We start from the raw sequence: 13,557 nt of genomic DNA, 5'->3' as shown, positions 1-13,557 counted from the left end.
GACGGAGATTGCTCACTGCTGGTTTTGCACTAGACCCTACAGTAGTAGTGCTGAAGTTCGGTATTTATGGGAGCTAAGGTTGAATTCAGCTCATAACTTTGACTTGCTCATCTTGGGAAGATGTGGAGCTGGCAGGGTTGAACCTCAGCTTTCTAAATGCAAAGAAAGAATTGTAGCCTTCAGAACAGGCTCTGAAAGCTGTTCTGGTGCTGCCTTGAAGACTTCTTTCATTTCCACTGATCAGAAGAGCTGCTAACCTCTATTGAGTTTAAGCGTAATAGCTGGAAAATTATAAAAGAAAGTATTTCTACTGGTTGTTTTTCGCCTATTTTTTTCTTCCCTTTATGGCTCCAAAGGACACAGAAACTTCAGAAAGAGATGACCAAAGAAGGCACTTCACACTCTCTAAGCTTCTGTTACTCTTTTAAAGTATTAGAGGCAAACACAGGTCTTCTTAAAGGAAAAAGAAAAGAACATCATGGTATTAGGAGGCTGAAGAAAAGGGTTATGCTCTAGGCTATGTCTAAATCTGAATATATAATGAAGGATCTAAAGCCTGTAGGGTAAATACACACTGCAGTTTGTTGGCAAAACTCAGCTTTGCTGGCTTGACCATAATTGAGACAGTAATAGGAAGTGATGCGAACATGACTCACACACGATATACTCTTAACATTGGACTCGTGGCTGGACGAGGTACTGACATAAACCTTAAGGCTACAATGCCCTTGCTAGAGTCCTCTAAACTCAAACTGCTGGTGCCCCTGGAGCTGCAGGGAGATGTCAGCTTTGAACAGAAAAAGAAGAAAGTTAGGACTTTTATCTGTGTCTTGTAATTAACATCTGCAGGGTTTCCAAGGAGTGACAGGCTCCCGAGGCAGCAGTGGAGAGAAGGGACCCCCGGGTGACGTTGGGCCAACAGTAAGTTTCTGCTTTTAGGTCTCAAAGAAGGCCAAGACATGAAATAATTGAGTGGAAACAGGCTCTTCCCGCAGCAGCTCTTCCTCAGAGTCTAAAGGACAGTTTTAATTCATACTCATCCTTCTTAAGGAAATGCCTGGATATGCAAAGCTCAGGCTCAGGCTACTTAACTGTTTATAAAGCATGTAACAAATCCCACCTCCCTTTGCTCTCTGTAGATTTACAAACCACACAAAGCCCAACATCCAAACAAATTTTTTTAAAAAAAGTGTAAGATTCTAGAATAAAGCAAGAGAGTCAGTCCTGAGCTGGAGTAGCCAGCGTTGGTCTACGTGTTGCAGTTCTTTCTTCTTCTCAGATGTTAAAAACCACCTGATATGTTGGGAAATCTGTTTGAAGATTATATCTGAGGAATTTCTGCTTCCCAGTTGATGGTGATTTATGGCACTGCTCCAGCTGCTGCTTTGTTATTTTTTTTCTTAAAGAAGTAACCAGAATATTCCTATGAGCTTGAAGCTCTTCTAGTCACTGTCATGAGGTCAAGGAAATGACAAGAGTGTGGGAAGCAAACTTTGTGCTCCATGTCCCACTAATGTAACCCACATCCCTACTGAATTTTTGTTTTCTTCTGCTCTTCCTTTCCCTAGATATTTTTTTTTTCCTTTTCTTTCCTCATAGGGGCTGCCGGGTCCAAAAGGAGAAAGAGGAGAGAAAGTGAGTTTTTCTGGTGCTAGGCAACACTGTCACTGTATCCTACACTCAAAAGAGAGGATGTGGTAACTTGCTTTGCAAGCTGTGCTTACAAATAGAAATCAAACCTTTCTAGTGTTGAGTAACTTCATGTACCTATAGTTTGTTGCCTTTCTGTTCACCTGCACTGGCTGTGCTGGTGGGATATAAATAATCCTGCAGCAGTCAGGAGCTCCTTACTATCAACTGTAATAACGAAGACAAAATGCCAACTGAAAAAACATTCTTTGCTGAGAAGGAAAAACCAAAACTGCTTGTCTTCACTGAGTTGGTCTTTTTTAATGAATTGCATAAGAGGGGACTCATTTGTCATAATCCTCTGGCGTGCCCTGGCACAGAGCCTCTGAGGTCAGGAGATCCACACTGCCTTTGAAGGTTATTTTATTGTGAGAAGAAGTTTTTCTCATCCTGACTTTCGGTTAGAAAGAAACCCTGTGTCTTTCTAGGAGTCTGAGTCTCATTGCCAAGATTGGCTTATGTGAATTAGGCTTGAGACAGGGATGAGGTGCTTTTGTCTCAAGTTAATACCTCAGTATTATAATTTTAAACAATATTCTCCTTCCTTTCCCACCAGCTTTTCCTTTTCTATACACTTTTTCAGTGGAGCTTTCCTTTTTCCCCTCCCTTAGGTGTTGTGGTAAGCTTTTTTTTAAGTCTGGGTAATCTACACAGTGATCCAAGCAGAGATGTACATTTTATAAATGTTTTTGGAAGTATGCAGTGTGTTAGTTATGAATTTTCACAGAGAGAGACAGTGTTTATTTTTAAGCAGCTTTTTGCATTTTCATCACTTTTCCCTACTTTACTAAAATTTTCTAAAAGACCCCTCATATATGATTTATTCAGAATACAGTAACAGTAAGAATCAATATTCATAAAAGATTTAGACAAAGATATGATGTTGTAATATCTGATCATATTAAATATTTTACATATCACAGAACATTGAGTTATAGACTTAGCATCTTTTGTGATAAAATTTGAGAGTGAAATTTAGTCTCCCTTTTTTGGTAGCTTTGGTAATTATTGAGATTCTGTCTGGGCTTTGTGATATGCAGGAGAAAAGCAATTATCGATGTTTCCCTATTTCAATCTTATGGCTTCAGAGCTTTGTGATAAATAAATAAAGCTGCATGTCACAATAACTAATATCTCTGAAACACAAGCTGACAAAAAGAATAGACAGAAAGCAGTATGATATCGATCCTTTTTAAAAGATATTGATACTTCTTTTTTTTTTAATTTTAAAAAATGTTTCGCTTCAGGGGGAACCACAGTCCTTGGCCACAATTTACCAGCTCGTTAGCCAGGCTTGCGAACGGATGATTCAAAGTGAGTATAACCAGCTCATCTCCTGAGTGTGTTCATGCCTCTCCAGCAGTGGTGAACAAAACCTGAGGGAAGACGGCATGAAGCTGTAATGATCCAGGGAGCTCCTCCATCCTGTGCCGTGCTGAGCACCTCGCACAGCAAATGTCCCATCACAGGCTCTCACTGCTACATTGGTTTTATTGGGTGGCATTAGCACAGAAAACTGTGAAATATTTCTTTTGAAATCCCTTTGGCACTCTGAAAAAGCTCCTTTATTTCTTAAATGGAAAAGCTTGAAACTAATTTGAAAGAAATTATTCTTTCGGTGGTTTGTGCTGATTCCTCTTGAGGCGAGGCGTTTTTGGTAAAGGTCCTGTGCGGTGAAGCACGAAGAGAAGCAGTGGTTTGCCCAAGGTCAGGCGGCAAAGTCATGCTTCAGCTGCCAATCTTCCTCCTCAGCTTCTGGCTCTCTCAGTTTGGACTGACAGCTTTTAGCACTAGCTGATCATTTAAAGTACCTTTTTAGACAACGTCCTTTAATTTTTGTCTCTTTTCTGAATCTCCCAGCCAAGGAAACATTAATTTTCTGTCTTGTCTTCTCAGCTCATGTGTTGAAATTTGACTCATTCATTCATCAACATGCAAGGAAGCCAGTTCCTGTTTGGGAAGAAAAGTTAAAACCAGGAGAACCAGGACCACCAGGGCCTCCAGGTCCCCCTGGAAGCAATGGAGAAAGAGGAGAAAATGGCATCCCTGGACAGCCAGGCAAAGATGGGTATCCTGGAGAAAGAGGTATGGACAAAAGCATTCATAAGCATATTTTACTATATTCTTGATACTTTAACTAAACATTTTAGTGCCTCAAGCAGTACTATAAAGGTAATCCATGATATTATCTCATCTCATTGGTATTTTCCTTTTGGACTTCTCTCTTCTAGGAAGAGTCATCCAAGTTAGACAGCTCAAAGAGTAGGGAGAAGACAGATGCAGCCCATTATTTTTGCAAGCCCTGCTTTGAGAGGAAGGCCAGTTTGTTACCACGTGTACGTTTTGGGGGATGGAGAGTTTAATTTTAGAGGGCAGGAGGCTTTCCTTACAGAAAGGCAACAGAAACAGCCATTGGGATGAACACGTGGTGGTGGAACAGATCACCTCTGGGCAGAAATGACGAGTCTTGGGAAACACTGAAGGAAGGCATGAGGCAGCTGAAGTAATATTGAAAGTGGAAGTAGGTTTCTGGAGCAGTAGTTCCAACAACAAAAGCATCACACATGACTAAAGAAATAGATTAATGTAATCTCAGAAAGTGGCATCAGTTATTGCACATGAATGAGTGAATGCTGGGAATATGTTTTGCTTGGATTTGCAGACAATGTTTGTCAGTGGCTCACGTAATTGTCTGTCAAAATAAAATGAAAAACGTTGGTTTCAGTAGTGTCTTAACACCTCTAAATAACTAGAGACCTTCTGTTTAACTCCTTACTCTGGCACTATTCAGTCTTAGCTGGTGTCTACAGAGCTTATCAAAATGTCACTTAAGAGAAAAGGGAAGTAACAACCTGCAGATGTTTCCAGCCTGTCGAGCGAGGAGATGGGATAAGACAGTTCTCACTGAAAAACAATCTTAAGGACATGACTGATCAAAATATTTTCATCTTAAAAATATGAAAAAAGGTATTTTGTCAAAATGCATCTGTTTCTCTGAGATGTACTGGTTTTGTGAGCAATTTGGATGCAAAACCAGCAATACTGGCTTACCACCACCTGGTCGAAGAGGCAGTTCAGCTTTGTGATTTGTCTGATCCATGTGAAGAGCATGAGAGTGGACCTCACACTCAGGCCAGTGCACTAACACCAGCACTATGAATTTCTCTGTGAGAGATCTCCATTTTCACCCATATTGGGCTGCAAATCGATGCTAGTTGGAGCCCTGTTGGTCATGGGCAAATGGCTACTCTGGAAAAGAAAGTAGGTGCCCAGACAGAAGTAAAGGAAAAGGATATTCCTCTGTGTTGCCAAGGGCTGTGGCTCCACTTCAACATCTGAGAGCCTGGTGGGGAGCCTGTAGGAGCATTAATTCAGGGTAAAATGTGAAATGCAGTGATGTGACCCTTATCTTTTATCTGTGATTAGGTGCCCCAGGGCCCAAAGGAGAAAAAGGGATGTCTGGAGCCAGTGAGGAAGGGATCCAAGGACCCAGAGGCAGAACAGGTAGAGTGAATACAATCTCTTTGTACTGACCCAGTGGGGCCATCCAGAGCTCACCAGTGCCAGATTGAAAGCGTCATTCAGCCTTAGGACCACTGCGGTGGTGCAGACTGACCTTCCCACAGCAGCACTGTTGGCAACATCTTGGACGGTTCCTCTCTGCTAAGATGTAAGAGACTTCTCCAGGCAGCTTCTTCCCTCTGGTACCCATTCCCAGGTAATGATGTATTTTAAGGACCTGAGACACATCCAGGGAGTTTAATTTTGCTGCCTTCTTGCCTGCAAGACCAGATGCTCAGAGGATAGAAACTCTGAAAATTCAGTCCATGAAACACAAGGGGTTTTGAGTAATCTGTTAGGATTTGGTGTACTCCTTCATCCTGATCCCTGTTACTTGGAATCTGTGGGAGGTTTGCCACTGACATAACAAAACAGGCACCATCAAGAGAGTGTGGTCAAACATATTCTTCTCTATTTAAATTTTTATAGTTGAGATGTAAAGACACAGAAAACAATGACTCTGGGATGGATCCTGGGGTTAAGGTGATTTTCTGCATTGACACATAGGTGGACTTTGTATTCTCATAACCAGGCTCCATTTTTAGCCAAGCTGGGCACCTTTAAGGTCAAGAATAAGCCCTCTGGTTAGTGGGATTCAGAAGAGGTTTTCCAACTGTCACGTTCTATTTTTCCACCAAATTGAGGAAACAGTACTCAGAAAATTAACCACCATGTAGGATGGGGAAAACATAGAGGAGGTATTACAGCGAAGCAGCTAAAGTAGATGTGCTACAGCTTATAGTGCTTCTTCTTCTTCAGGTCCACCAGGAGAAGTTGTGCTGGGGAAACCAGGTCCGAAGGGCTACCCTGGGAATGCTGGTCCTCAAGGTTTTCCCGGTGTCAGAGGGCAGCCTGGACAGTCTGGATATCCAGGGGGTTGTGATATCTCTGGATGTTATGGAGCAGGTAGAAGAGGTAAGTCCTGACTATCTCAGAGCAAAAGTTAGGGGTTTATAGCTGGTTACTTCTCTTAAACTAGGCAGAGACTTTTGTTCATCCTTGAGGCACTGTCAGTCCTGCAAGAGCCTCCTTTGCAAAGCAATCAGGATGATTCACGTGCTATTCATATGGATAAAAGCCAGTTCAACTGACTGCTCCTCAGCCATTCTTCATAGATTAACACATAACTGCAGCAGTAGTCGAGCAGGTGGAGTGACCGTGGGGGTATCTTCAGTTCTTAACGTCCCCAGCAATGTGGATAGAGAGAAGCAATATCTCAGTTCCTACACGCACATTTCATGCAGGCTCAATTGTACAAAGTCCTGGGCAGTGAAGAAAATTACTGGCACCAAGCAAAAGATTTACCAGGGAAAAGAATTAATACTATGTCATTCCTTCTCAGTGCTTGACACTGATTTATTCGTTTGCTCAGTGGCCTCATCTCCTTTCCACACACAGATTTCATCCCCTGACGGCTGGTGCGGAGGCAGCTGAAGACGTTCCCCTTGCCCTGGAAATCTCTGGGTAAAAGCTCCACGCGCTCCAAGAGAAGCAGCAACCTGAACACCAAATGTGGTGTTTGTGTTTTTTTAATGTCCCATCATTCCTATACGGGCAAGTCAATCAAACACTAAAGCCACCAAGCCAGCCTGAGTTCAGATGAGTCATCTGTCTGTTTTCCAGCACTGGACAACTGCAGTGTCCAAGCTCACATTGCACGTCCCACAGCAAGACAAAGACACAGTCAGAAGTGCAGGCTGACAGACTTGTGAAAAAAGAAATAATGTATTGAAATGCTCAGAAATAACAGATAATTTTTGCCCATTTGTCTGCTTGTGGTTTATTTTTGTCACTTGTTATTCTGGGTCCCCAGCACAGAGAAAAACAGCACCTCATGCCCAAAGATGCAAATCCACTGGAGCAAAACTGTGTTTTCTGTTGGTTGACAAGGTAACAAAGTCTAGCACCATTTTGACTGTTTCTGCTTTTGGCAAAACGCTGATGGCTTCCTTGCAGGGATGTTACGTTCACAAGCACCGCAGACAGCGTGACAACCTTCCCGTGATGTGACAAACCCCACCGTTTAGCCTTGTTCTCCAGGGCTTGGTAACTGTCAAGCAAAGCCTTAGATCAGACAGAGCATAGTCGTGTACTGAGAGGAGCTGGGGATTAACCTACTGGCCTTTTCCATCTCTCCCTCCTGCAGTCTGAGTAGCTTCTTTACATTTTACCAGGTAGAATATTGAATAGCTCTGAGTCTGACTTTAATCTATATGACATGAAGGTAATTGTCATGTTACACCCCTTTCCTTGCATGAGCCATAGTCCAATGTGTATCCACAACAAACCATACAGGTACTGATAAAAAATGTACCTCCTCCTTTGCAATTGCTACTTTAGGCTGAGCTTGGTTACACTGCTTGGAAACTGCCCTGACTTAAACCTGGAGCAACAAAATCTTTCATTTTTTGCAAAAGCAGAATGAAGCAAAAAGAAGCAGTACAGATTTTTCAAAGATGTTAAGAGGCAAAAAATGGAGCATCATGATTATTCCTGTGCACTTAGTTTGGATGTGCAATTTCTGCAGCTACATGCAGGCTGGTAGCTGGGTATTCACAGAATCACAGAATTGTCTAGGTTGGAAAAGATCTTGAAGATCATCCAGTCCAACCATCAACCCAACATTAACAGTTCCCAACTACACCAGATCCCTCAGCCCTAAGTCGACGCTGCTCTTCAACCCCTCCAGGGATGGGGACTCCACCACCTCCCTGGGCAGCCCATTCCAACGCCCAACAACCCCTTCTGTAAAGAAATGCTTCCTAATATCTAGTCTAAACCTTCCCTGGTGCAACTTGAGGCCATTACCTCTTGTCCTATCGCTTCTTACTTGGTTAAAGAGACTCATCCCCAGTTCTCTGCAACCTCCTTTCAGGTAGTTGTAGATATGGCTAAAGCCAACCTTTGAAAGCTTAACAGCAAATACCTCCACATCTAGAAAGTAGATTGTCACATAAATACCAAAGAGGTCTACCTTAAGAAAATTAGGTTGTTTAGACAAGGAATCCAAGTATTATTTCTTCTTGTCATTATGGAAAAATCCTATAGAATTAAGAAGTTTTGCTCAAGGAACATCTGAATACATCAGACTTGTATGGGAGCCATCCTACAAAAAGGTCACACAGAAGTATGATTACTGCATCCTGTAAGTATTTAAAATAGTCCTTGGCTTAATGTATGTTCATTCTCTAGAAACTCCCAAGAATTAATGTTTTCGGTATGACATATATTCCCTTTGGAAAATGGAGAAAAATGCATAGAAATTCTGTTCTGACAGAAGTAGCATTTCTGTTCACTTTGGAGCTTTCCAGAGTTGCCCTGACATAGGAAAGAGAAATCCTTCTAGCTTAGATGAAATGTTGCTGCAGACAAAGCTCCAGCCAGGAGAAAAGGGAGAGGTCAGAGGAGCTGAAGTATATAGCACGTTGGGAACATGGTGTTTGGAAGAGATGCATTCATTGAGATAGACACCCTGCGTACGTGTTGTAGATGTTTCCGTTTATACAGGTCAAAGAGCTTTTGATCTGTGTTTTCCCTATTCTCTGAAAAATGAAGACATTCTGAAAATAAATCTACCAAACCTGCATTAAGCTGCATTCAGAATGGTTCTGCATTTAGCACTGGATATGAAACCCAAGAGCTGTGATAACTGGCAGATGTAAAGCAGTGGGCAGGAAGGGCAAGGAGGTAAACGGGGTACCCTGCATGGCAGAGCCGAAAATTGGTCCCACAAAACACTCACAAACTGGGGAATGTAAGCAGCTCAGTGTGGAACGTCTGCTTTTTGCTTTTCGCAGGTAATTCTCCTTCCTTTCTGATTTAAATCAGCGCAGGCAAATTCCCAGTTCTGAACTTGCTGTTCTGCCTGTTCGAATCTAGTAACTGCAGGTGATTTGAGACAGAGCTCCTTTATTTTTTCTTCAGCACCTGTTTTTGAGAGTTACCAACATCATCTCACTGCCTGCCTTGGGATTTAATCTATTTGGTAGACTTTCAAGTGACATTTGCTTTTGTCTGATTATTTCAGATACAACACAAAGGGTCAGACTGTAACAAAACTGCGTCCCAGAAGGGCTGTTCATTAGGAGACAGACAACCTGCACAAACAACTTGTCTATTTATGTTCCTAAACTTTGTCCCACGAGTGGTTTTATTTACTTGAAATCGTGGGTATTCAGTCCACCTAGTATCACAGAACGTATGTGCAAGTGTTTTGTAATCCAATTCCTTGAAGCCAAGGAGCTTTTCTCCTGAGAGATTTTAGTATCCTAATAGAGCGATGAACACTTCATGCTATCAAACAGCAAAAAGAAAAGATTTCAGCGGCTGAAGAAACACAGCAGCCCTAATTGTGGAGGTGCAGGGAGGCTCAGGAGACCCTGCCCAGCCCAAATTGCAGTTTCCTCCTCTGCCAGTGAGTACAGAAACCAGCCATTTGAGAATATTAATATCCCACGCTCTTTGCTTAACACAACCTGTTGTTTTCCCTCCTGTGCTGTTCTTCAGCACGCTTTGTACTTTTCTGGCCCAATTTATCACTTTTAATGCAAACTGTAGTTAAGAACAGTGTCATTCATTAGCAATGCGGTTCAAAAAAAATTCTCTTGCAGATCTTTTCTTAGTAGGGACTTTGTTCTCAAAGCTTTAATTGCTACAAATAAAAGTTTGAATATTAGTTTTTCGGGATCTAAACCTGTTTTCTGAATAAATCTGAATTAACCTCAGTGCATAAATTTAACATGTCCTTGTAAAATCCCACATGTTCCTACCATTTCTTCACCTTTGCAGACTAATGCCTGTTTACCTCCCCTTCTGTTCAGTCCTCACCGAAATCCTTTGTCCTGATTTGCTCATTTTTATTACTGCCCTTAAGTAATCTGTGTCACAGAGACTTTCTTTTCCACACAGCATGTAGTGTGACATCATATCTTCAGTTTCTTTAAAACTTCTATCCTCCAGTCCTTAAATCATGATAAAATTGGATTTTTACCTCTGCTGCAGAGTTTGGCCCACCTGATGCAGCTGGATTCTGGCAGAGACTGAGGACCTTTCAGAGACAGATTTTTTTTTTTTTGCCCCAACTATCATTTTAAGGTATTAAATTGGTCTCAGGAGTAAGACATAATAAGCACAGAAGACTAACCAGCAACACTGCTAACAAGGAGCTCTGAAAAGGCTTTCTCCAGGGCTCAACAGCTTGGCTTGACCAGATTTAAAGGGCTAGAAACAAAGAAGACATCCTGGGTGGGGATGGAAGGTCTCTTAAATAGACATCACTGCAGTGGGGGAGAGCCCACTGGGGCTATCAAGGCAGGTGGAGCTGTTTTGGGGGGATTTTCCTTAATACTGCATGTGAACCTTCCATCTCACACATGCATCTTTCTGCCTGTCTGTCTCTACACAGGTGGAGTTCCTCGAGACACTGATAAATGTCTAGAGCGAAACTTAGCCAAAAGGGAGGTGATATGAGGATTAGCTCGCTGGACAATGAGATGTTATGGTGGAAAACAGGCCTGAAAAAGCTGGGGAAATAGGGAACACATAGATCATCCTACCAGCCAGCTCCAGATAAAATATTGTGTGTGCCCTATGGCTGGGAAGAGGACCCAGACAAAGTGAGCATTAGGAAACCAGAAGAGAGGATGTACAGAAAAGCAGAAAAATGGTGGTAACTGAAGTTATTCCAGTCAGGTTTCTATGTCTTTGGTCTTCTTCCATTCACGGCCAATGGAGCTATTCCAGTGGGAAAGCATGAAACACCATGGTGAGGATATGATCTCTCCTCCACAGGTAAAACAAAAGATCAGCATCTATGTCTGCTTTCTGTGATGCCTTTGGGGTCTTTGAGCTTAGTTTTGCACTCCTAGATCCTGAAAACCAGCTACTTTGCTCTGAGACTCTTCCAAGGCAGTTTTAGAGCTCCTGCTGTATCCCAGTCTTGCTTCCTCACTGTTCTGATGTCAGCTTGTTCAGTCAAGTTCTGGGAATCAGTTCTGAGCTGGGAACACTGCAAATGTTAACAGCCTGGCTGCATACATTTTCCTGGAATCTTTCATATGCTAAAAAGCTCTTTCTTTGTGTTTCATGGGTTTGGAATAGCAGAATTATTCATTGTTCTACATGTTCTTATAGTCTGGTTCATGTCCTAGTTTTATTCCAGTTTCTGATCACTGAGTCCTGTGGAGGATTCCATAGGTCGAGGGAGGGGATTCTCCCCCTCTACTTTGCTCTTGTGAGACCCCCCCTTGCAGTGCTGTGTCCAGCTCTGGGGCCCCCAACATCAGAAGGACACAGACCTGCTCGAGCGGGACCAGAGGAGGCCACGAGGATGATCGAGGGCCTGGAGCACCCCCCTGTGAGGACAGGCTGAGAGAGTTGGGGGTGTTCAGCTGGAGAAGGCTCTGGGGAGACCTTAGGGTGGCCTCCCAGGGCTTAAAGGGGCTACAGGAAAGATGGGAAAGGACTTTTTATCAGGGGGTGTAGGGCTAGGATGAGGGGTAATGGTTTTAACTGACAGAAGGCAGATTTATATCATATATAAGGAAGAAATTCTTTAACATGGGGGTGGTGATGCACTGACAGAGAAGCTGTGGCTGCCCCCTCCCTGGAAGGGTTCAAGGCCAGGTTGGACGGGGCTTTGGGCAACCTGGAAGGTCTCCCTGCCTGTGGCAGGGGGGTTGGAACTAGATGCTCTTTAAGGTCCCTTCCAACCAATTCTGTGATTCTGTGATGGTCCTCAAATGTCAGCAACATCTTTGTAACCGATTCCAGCTGTCACTTCTCAATTTGTCCGGCCAGACCCTGTGATCTGCAGTGGTACGGACTCTTCAGGGACATGACCACATCCTTAGCTCTCCTAAACCACACTGGATATTTGTGATGTGCTAATGGGGCAGATGCATGTGGCTCTTTCCTCCTCCTGCATGGCAGGGCCGTTCTGCCAGGGGCTGCACTGCAGTTTCATGTCCTTGCCAGGCGGTCCTGTTCGGTTGCTGTCACAGTGCCACGCTCCCCTTGAGACTCTGCAGTTCACACTGCATGCACTGGCGATAACTTTTTGCAGAAAAGGTGAAGATTTGAGATAGGCCCTTTGCTGTGAACAAAGCACAGCCTATGCCTGCCCCTACTGAATTTCCCAATACGCCACTTTAAGCATTTGGCTTTTAAATCTGTCCTTAAACCTTTATCAATTCTGTTACCCCCAAATCATTCCCTTCTGCTAGGCAGGGGCCCAGCCACAGCTCTTGCTGTACAGACACCCTCACCTCTGTGGGTGTCCACCCCTGGCTGCTTTGGCCATCGCTCCGCTGCTGCCCAAGCCCATGTTCGCCGGGGGATGTGAGCAGAGACCCAAGCTGCTGCTGACTCTCCAGCCTAGCTTGAAAAGTGCATGTGGTTTTATTGCTAAAAATGTGCATGCACAGCCAAGCCTCCCATCTGCTCCATCGCTGCCAGTGCTCATGGGCTCGGGAGAAGGAGGAGGTTGCAGTGGGAGCTCTGAACAGCCACCGTGGGCATTGCTGCGATTCTGACCCAGCAATGCCCAGGGTCAGAAGTCTTCCCACCTTCATGATTATTTTATTGGTGCACTCAAAATCCAGAAAGGCACTGGAGGGGGTTCAGGCTGTCTCTGTGAGTGCAGCCTGCCTGCAGCACAGACCGTAACCCAGCGCCGCTGCCGTCCCCCTCTGTGGCACGCAGCCCTGTCACGCGGAGTGCAGCTGCGGTGGTACGTTTACGCACCAGACCTTGAAGATGTTTGACTGTTTGTTTTCCTTTCATTGCCATAAGCAAACTCACTGACTGTGAAAAGGGATAGAATAGCATCTCCAAAGACTGAGTCTCTCTTTATTCTGAAAGCAAGCAAAGGGGAGCAGCAGCTCGGGATCCCTCATCCTCCCCCCCCCGCACCGCGCCAGCACAGCTCTTTGTGGAACTGGCCCAAACCACAGCTACTCTACATTTTTGTGAGTCATACAGATTTTAAACATCTGGCTGAGTCTGTGAACACAGAGATCAGTGGTAACTTCTTAGATGAGGCTAAATGGGCTGATCACTGCATTGATTTTTAGCCTGTACTCTTCAGACTGAGTGCAGTAACTTGTATTTCAAAGGAATCTCTTTAAACCATATTGTTTCAGTTCCAGCACTACTATCACAAGCCTACGCAGCTCTCTGCTGCTCCCTGAGCTATGTGGCATGAGCAAGCCTCATGTGCCAGGCTACTATGTAGGGGTGCCACACGTCTCACCTGGGGTCTCACTTACCCCAGGCTCTGTCTTCTACCAGGACCTTCTGTGCTGGCCT

At 43.9% G+C, this 13,557-nt stretch overlaps 1 protein-coding gene across 1 annotated transcript in view; it reads left to right on the top strand.

Moving 5' to 3' along the window:
- COL20A1 (collagen type XX alpha 1 chain) overlaps nt 1-7,014 on the top strand; it is a 52,751-nt gene extending 45,737 nt beyond the window's left edge. The window contains exons 34-40 of the mRNA XM_074842921.1: nt 850-921; nt 1,600-1,635; nt 2,937-3,003; nt 3,586-3,774; nt 5,116-5,193; nt 6,010-6,165; nt 6,649-7,014. Coding sequence (XP_074699022.1) covers nt 850-921; nt 1,600-1,635; nt 2,937-3,003; nt 3,586-3,774; nt 5,116-5,193; nt 6,010-6,165; nt 6,649-6,662 — 612 coding nt within the window. The 3' untranslated portion in view covers nt 6,663-7,014. The remainder of the gene's footprint in view (nt 1-849; nt 922-1,599; nt 1,636-2,936; nt 3,004-3,585; nt 3,775-5,115; nt 5,194-6,009; nt 6,166-6,648) is intronic.
- Nucleotides 7,015-13,557: the final 6,543 nt, after the last annotated feature.

The sequence above is a fragment of the Strix aluco genome, chromosome 17, assembly GCF_031877795.1.
Source record: "Strix aluco isolate bStrAlu1 chromosome 17, bStrAlu1.hap1, whole genome shotgun sequence".
Taxonomy (NCBI): domain Eukaryota; kingdom Metazoa; phylum Chordata; class Aves; order Strigiformes; family Strigidae; genus Strix; species Strix aluco.
The sequence above is the reverse complement of the archived record's forward strand: the minus strand, read 5'-3'. Positions and strand labels throughout refer to the sequence as shown.